Here is a 7,384-nt window from a genome sequence, read left to right on the forward strand (position 1 = left end):
TGGCTCTGGGCGTGGCTGCGGTGGTGTTCGGCGTGTGCGCCAACAAGTACTACTCGGTGCTCCTCGAGGCCACCCTCCTGAGCGGCAAGCAGTTCGGTTGGTCCTTCTGGTTGAATGCAGCCGCTTCTGGACTCGCTCTCCTCACCTCCTTCATCTACATCATCGAAGGTCGCGGCAAGAGCGCTTAATCAACGGAGGTCGCGTGCGGTGGCAGAAAAAAGAAAAGCCGGCCGTCTAAATATAGCGTAGGATAATAGTACGATACGATGATGGCTCTGTATTTGGGTCGGTCAATCAAGTCTGATCATGATTGTGTTGTTGGAACTTTGAGGGTTTGTCTGCTGAAGATAATTATTATGATGTGGGTTTTTTTTATGTGGCCTACAATGTTAAAGACCTACCTACCTCCGAGGTCATTCTGTAAGACACAGCCGTAGCAGATGAAAGAGGGAGAAGAAGAATAGTCAGAAGAACAATAATGACAAGAACTAGACAAGGAGGGAAAAAAACGAAGGATGAAAAGAAGAAGGAGAAAAAGAGGAGAAAAAGAAGAAGCAGAGAAACAGGGAAAGTATCATGAGGCGATGAAAGGCGATATCTCCCTTAGAGTTCTGAGGTCACTCATTCACACTATCATTATACTTAAAAAGCTATTATTTATTTCTTGGATTGTTTTTCCAAGCAACTTGTTTTCCATTGTTTTATTACTTGAGTTTTGCATCCTCCTTTCAAAATAAGTTGTAATCTCGATCTTTTTTTTCTTCATGTTTTTGTTACTTCACATAAAGGAGCTGATGTATTAGAAGTGACTCGGACAACACTCTCTGACAAAAATGCCAGTGAAGGTTTGTTTCACTTCTGCGCTATAATTCTCTTGTCTTCAACCGAAGCAAATAAAAAAAATTTTAAGTTAGATGGCAAGCAAAAAGCAAATCAGAAAGTTGTTATTTTGTTCACTTTTTTTGTTCATTCAATACTGTTTTCATCTTGTTTTTCATATAATATATATTATTATGTTTTATTTTTTTCTTGATCTCTAAATTTGTAAACGAACAAAATGTGTTTTCTGCGGTGTTTTCTGGGTTTTCGTTACCACAAGAGAAGTACAGAAAAGTCCGATCTGTACTCCGCCCTGTTAGCGAGACAAAAAAAAGTATGCTTGTAGGAATACAGAGCAAAATTGTATCATTTTTTTGTACAATTGATTTGAAAAATATTTTTTCAAAGAATCATGGGTACTGTCTGTAATCAAGCTTTTCTGTTTTCATGTGAATTTATTTCTGATATCAAAAGTTTGGTTTTCTTTCTGATTTCAAAAGTGTGTTATAATTAATATAATGGCAAAATATAATTTCAAAAGAGGTAATCTTCTGTATTATTGTCTGTTTTGGTTTGAATTCATTACAGCCCTGCAGTTGACAAAGAGCTTTCTTAAACTCTGGTTCTAAGAAGGCTACTCAAAAGCAAAAAATGTTTCATCCCGTACTCAGAACAGCAAAGCAAAGCAAGACTCATTAACTCTGGCATTCATCTTGTATCAGACTTAATCAAGATTTCGATTATCAGATTTCTTTTCCTGCAGACTTTCCTCATTGATATATTTACAGATGTTTTCATATTGGGCTTTTTACTTTCAAATTTCTATGAATAAGTCAAAATGAAATTCTTGGAGTTTGGCGTGCGGGTTTGACATAGAAGTTAAATTTGTTATTGTTGTTTCTTTGTTTTGTTTTTTAAAGAAGCGTTTAGAAGGATTTATTAAAATTTGAATGACTACAAATCTTTGTTTTACATTCTCGTTCTTAATAACAAAACAAAAAAAAACTAACAGGTTAAAAGATGAAATCAGTTTTGAAACTGTTAACAAAAACTATACGGAAGTAAAAATTGATGAAAGAAAGAAAATAGGTCGTTGTATAAAAATGCTCTTCCTTTTTGTTTCAAGAATACTTGATACTGACAATGCACTATCCTAGTTCACAAACTTTTATTGTTGTTGTTTTGATTAATCTTGTTCTTGAAACAGATATTTTTGTTTGTGTTCTCCATCAAAAAAACGAAAAATAATACTCATTTGAGATTGAACCAGTTCGCAATATTCCAGAGCAAAGATTTTCTTTGGCAAAGATAAAGAGGATTTGTAACTCCTGAAACAAGCTTGTTTTTTAGAAAACATGGCGATAATTTAGTACAGTACAGAAAGTAAAGTTCAGAAAGATGATATGTGTGCAGTTAAATGTGATGACATCAAAAAGAAAGGAGAAGATGAAATGATAATAGAACAAGGAGAAGAGGAGGATATCAAAAGAGGAAAAGAATAGATCACTGTAAAAATGAAACGACATCGGATGATTGCATATGTACAAAAAAAGAAATCAGAGAAGGATCGAACATTCTTATCGTTAATCAATTTTCATTGTGCACGCCAGTTGGGGAAAAAAAGAATGGGGCTTAATTTGTGTAAGTGTCCCCTATGAATAAACATCATCTCTGTAAAAATGTGGTAACTGTGTCAGTGTGAGGAACTCGACAAGTAGAGGGAAATACTGTACATTGTTGTATACATAGTGTAAAATATATATCACCTCGTGGATTTCATCACTTCATTTCTCGTTTATGCTGCTTAGATTTAACTTCTATCATTTTTTCTTTTGTTTTTTCTTTGATTTCTCTACTTCATGGAGTTAACAGCGCAGCCAAAACTACAATTTCGCAGAAGTTTTTGTCGTCATTGCATCGTGTATATGTGAAGGGAAAAAAACTTTTTCTGACTTCTGAATGCGTGGAAGAAGTCTGGCGTATCATTTGGTTTGATTTGATGTCCAGTTCTGTACAAGTTTTGTTTTGTTTTTGTTAGCATTTTGAGTTGTCTGTACATTCTTTTGACCACACTGACCACACTGAGATTTTTTACTTTTTTCCAATGCTTTTCTTCTGTAGCGTCATTATTATATTTTTTATAATTTTTTTTTTTGGTTTCTCTTTTCTTTTGTGAGTTCACCAGAATTGCCAACTGGTCGCATTTCATCCAACATCAGTATGTTTTTGTGTGTTACGTATTTCTCACTTTCAATTCTAATTCTTTCTTTTTCCATATATATATATATGATTTTGACTCTTATTTCCAGCAGTTCAACTTGTTTCTGAACAGGTTAGCCGCTCGTGTGTAGAGTAAGTCTATAGACTTTTGTCTTAATTGAAATCTTTAGTATCGCAAGTAAATGTCACAGGACAGCACCTGCCGCAAGCTACCAACTACCAACACATTATTGTTATGAGAAATTTAGTCAAGGGCTTTGCGGCACAGACAGTCAAAATTTTCGTATTCTTAATTAAATGATGCAGAATTTTTTTTTTTAATCTGACGTTATTTCAGAAAATGTTTGCCTTAATTGATCTAATCTGAACGGATGAGATTTGTCATTGACTTGTTGTTTCCTCTTTTGTGCCAAACAAAGTTGGATGCTGAACGTACGTATACGAATGTGACGTATTATGGTGGTTTTCATCCCTTCTTTGATTACCATCAACAGCATGGTCATTTTTCATCACCTCAAAAATATGTATAACTTTTCGAAAAGAAAAACATATTATGCATGAAATTAGGAGAGGTATGATTTGCTAACACCATTGTCTGTTCATGCTGATTTAGTGTTGAAAACTTTAGAGCCGTGTTTAATTAAACAGATCAACTATATTGTACTTTATAAGAAGAAAATATGTCCAATTTGTTATGTTAGGCTTAGGTGGTGGACATTTGTGGCACGATGCACGTGGTGGAATGAGGCGCTCGTCAGTTTTGAGGTATATAGAGTTGTTGGTTTCATCTTACAGCCTGTCCATTTGCCTTGCTTTTGATGGGAAAAAATATCCTTTTATCTCGGATACAAGTCAAGATATTGACAATTGAAGGAGGTTGGGGTCTCCTGGTTTCTGAGGTAAAATTAGCGAGGAAATGGCCCCCATAGTTGAGTTATTTCCTTAGCTTGAGAGTCCATGGAAATTGAAAATGTACACCTTTTATGTCTTTGGTCAACATTTTTCAGTAAAATCCACAAAGAAATGTGTTCTTAAATGGGCAAAGAATGTGTTGAGCCAAAAAACAAAAATTCGATAAAAATTGCCAAACCTGCGGAAAAATGCCAGTATCTTGACTTTCATTATTTGACGAGCGCTTCATTTCCCCAGACTGCCTCACATTTTCTCTCTATATCTTTCTCTCTCTCTCTCTCTCTCTCTCTCTCTCTCTCTCTCTCTCTCTCTTTCTCTCTCTCTCTCTCTCTCTCTTTCTCTCTCTCTCTCTCTCTCTCTCTCTCTTTCTCTCTCTCTCTCTCTCTCTTTCTCTCTCTCTCTCTCTCTCTCTCTCTCTCTTTCTCTCTCTCTCTTTCTCTCTCTTTCTCTCTCTCCCTCTCTCTCTCTCTCTCTCTCTCTCTCTTTCTCTCTCTCCCTCTCTCTCTCTCTCTCTCTCTCTCTCTCTCTCTCTCTCTCTCTCTCTCTCTCTCTCTCTCTCTCTCTCTCTCTCTCTCTCTGTCTCTCTTTCTCTCCCCCACCCCCATACACACTATGTTTCTCTCTCTCTCCCCTTCAAGTTACAAAATATACGTGACACATCTGTTCAATATTGAAGAATTTTGCAACCTTGCACTTTTATTCATGGATTCACTTTGAAATTAATTTACACACAAACTTAAAAAAAAAAAGCTCCAAATGTTTTGCACGATTGAAAAAACTGCCAAAATGAAGTCCCTGGACACCCTTTGCTCACCCAACAACTGAACTGTCCTGCTCCAACAGTTTATATTTTTTATCAAACATGAGGTGTTGAAATTTTGGGGGAGATATTTTTGTACTATAAATATATACATTCTGACTGAGTTGTGGGGATTCTTTCTACTTCTTTCTTTTTTTTTTTTGTTTTTTTTTTTTGTTATCACTATTGCTCTACTATAATTAATTACTCTGGAACGCTGCTGTATAGTTGGACCTGTGATGATGTTGAGAATATTTTGTTTTACTTTCTGACTTGACTTATGGATTTCGGGCGGGCCCCTCGCTCGCTCGCTCGCTGCCTCGCTTCTGATGCTAAGGTGCTCATAATTAATTAGAATCTGACGAATGTCGGTCAGTCTATTGTTGTTGTTTTAAAAAAAAGAAGAAGAAGGATATGGAGATAGTTTGAAGAATTAAATCATCAATTTCTGCTCAAAGTTTTTTAGAAACGTTCCTGTTTTTAGGTAAAATGATAACTAAAATGTTGAAAGCAAATCAGACTGGAGGCTTTTTTTTTGCTCTGTTGGGGAAAAAAAATTGTGGAAAATAAGTCGTTTAAAAAAATTAACATTTTACTTTCCAGTTATCATATCTTTGATAATTTTAATGACAATCTTGAGCGTAAAAGCTTTCTCGGTTTGCAACACTGGACGAGTTTCCAAGGATCCAATCATGTACAAAGACAGTTTATCGCAAATCCTTCAGTACTATTTTTATGTTTAAAAATGATTAACAGTTTTGTGAAATTCTACCTTTTATGAGCACCTCAACTATAGAAGCTGAAGTATCCGCCGTAAAAAAAGCCCTGTTACTGTCTTAAGATTATCTTTTTGAAATATTTTGACCTGAAAAAAACCTCATTTACGAGTTGTTTTGTTGGTATAATAATATTTCAAAATTGTTTGATACTCTGATTTGTTTTAAAACTACTATTTTCAGCACCGAAGAATGATGTGTGTGTTGTATATACATGTAGTATGATGCTGATTTATGCGATAACAAAAGTTCAACTAATGCATGCATTTCCATGAGGTCACCTGCAAGCACACAGGAATACATGAGCAGACTCAGCAGGGATTGTCGAGGAACTTTTCGTCTAGTGGTCAGCCAGATACAATCGTAGTTCAAGGGGGTGACTGCCGGCGTTATGGCTACTTTATGGGAAAATCTTTATAGATTTAACTCGTTAAGCAACAGTTTAACAGTTCTATTGCTAAATTTAGTCAAATTAATTGTTGTAACAAAATAGTTTGGAATGATCAACAGTTATCTTTTACGATAGATACGCTAGATAATGTTCCATTATTATTTTCTACAACTTGAATAGGCATATTATTACATCAGAATTGATTGGGTTTTCTGTCTTAAAAATTAAAGAAGCTTCATTTAAGAAGTTGTCTGAGAAAACATCAGAACTTTGTAAATAAGTTGATGATATAATTGGGCAAGGGAAAAAAAAAAAAAGTTGACTCAATTCAAAGTTACAACATCAGTCTCGCTCCAGGTTTCAATAATGTAGATCTAATGTCTGCGACTTTCTTTAAATAAAAACCTGTGTCTGCGGTGTACTGGTTAGGCTTTTCGCCGTGCATTGCACCCAGAAGACACGAGATCATTTTCTCTGCTCCTAAAAGTCTGGGGGGGGGGGGATTTCGTCGAGTATCTCAGTCTGTTTGCTGCGATGTTGTGTCTCACTCAACTCTGACTCGGGTCGACCCCTACGACAAGCAACCTGCTTCCCAAATGATCTAAATTGTGTTGGGAAAACCCCGACAGGTATAGATTCCATAGACTGACTTTCCTTTATTGCCTTTAAATCCTTTTTATGGATAGGCGGCATTTATTTTGAGAAAATTGACACTAAGAATTGATAATATAATTATAGAGACTGATTTTGTTTAAATGCCTTAAAATCTTTATATTATATAGGTAGGCATATATCCTTATTTATATATATTTATATATATAGAGAGAGATAGAGAGAGATAGGCATATTTTGAGAAAGGGACACTGAGATAATATTTTATGTTGAGACTGAATTGCCTTTAACTTTAAATCCCTCTGGATAGGCATATTTTGAGAAAGTGGACACAAAGACAATTCTACTATTATGTCTATCTTACTGGATCGTACAACTTTAAAAAGAAAGAAGCAGGCCTACCCATTTTAACACCTTTTCAGAAACAATAACAGGTTTTTTTAAATCCAACGAAAGCTTTAGTAAATTAAATTACTATAAATAAATTATATAGAAGAGGTTTGAAAGAGAGGAAAGTAATGTAATTATTCTATGCCTTGAACTGACCAAGATGGGGATGGGGGGATGGCAGGTGCCTCTGATTTGATCCATGTCTATTTGTGTGTCTTTGTGTGTGTGTGCAGTGACCTTATGCGTCCTCTTCCTGTTTGTTTTTTCGAATGGCAATACTATCTATCGTTCTTACTACGACTCTCAATAGATTTTTTTTTCACTAACATCGATTATATTGTGTGCTTTTTTATGGCTTATGTGTGTTAATTGTGTGTGTGTACATGTGCGTGCGTGTGTGTGTGTACATGTGCGTGCGTGTGTGTGTGTACATGTGCGTGCGTGTGTGTGTGTACATGTGCGTGC

The 7,384-nt window shown here is 35.6% G+C and overlaps 1 protein-coding gene across 1 annotated transcript in view; it reads left to right on the top strand.

The window, feature by feature from the left end:
- The window catches only part of LOC106013914, a gene marked incomplete in the record, with an annotated part of 5,588 nt that extends 3,260 nt beyond the window's left edge, over positions 1 to 2,328 (top strand). The window contains 1 exon segment of the mRNA XM_013090779.2: positions 1 to 2,328. Within this exon segment, the coding sequence (XP_012946233.1) occupies positions 1 to 188 (188 nt within the window).
- Between the last annotated feature and the right edge of the window lie 5,056 nt (positions 2,329 to 7,384).

The sequence above is a fragment of the Aplysia californica genome, unplaced genomic scaffold, assembly GCF_000002075.1.
Source record: "Aplysia californica isolate F4 #8 unplaced genomic scaffold, AplCal3.0 scaffold01502, whole genome shotgun sequence".
Taxonomy (NCBI): Eukaryota; Metazoa; Mollusca; class Gastropoda; order Aplysiida; family Aplysiidae; genus Aplysia; species Aplysia californica.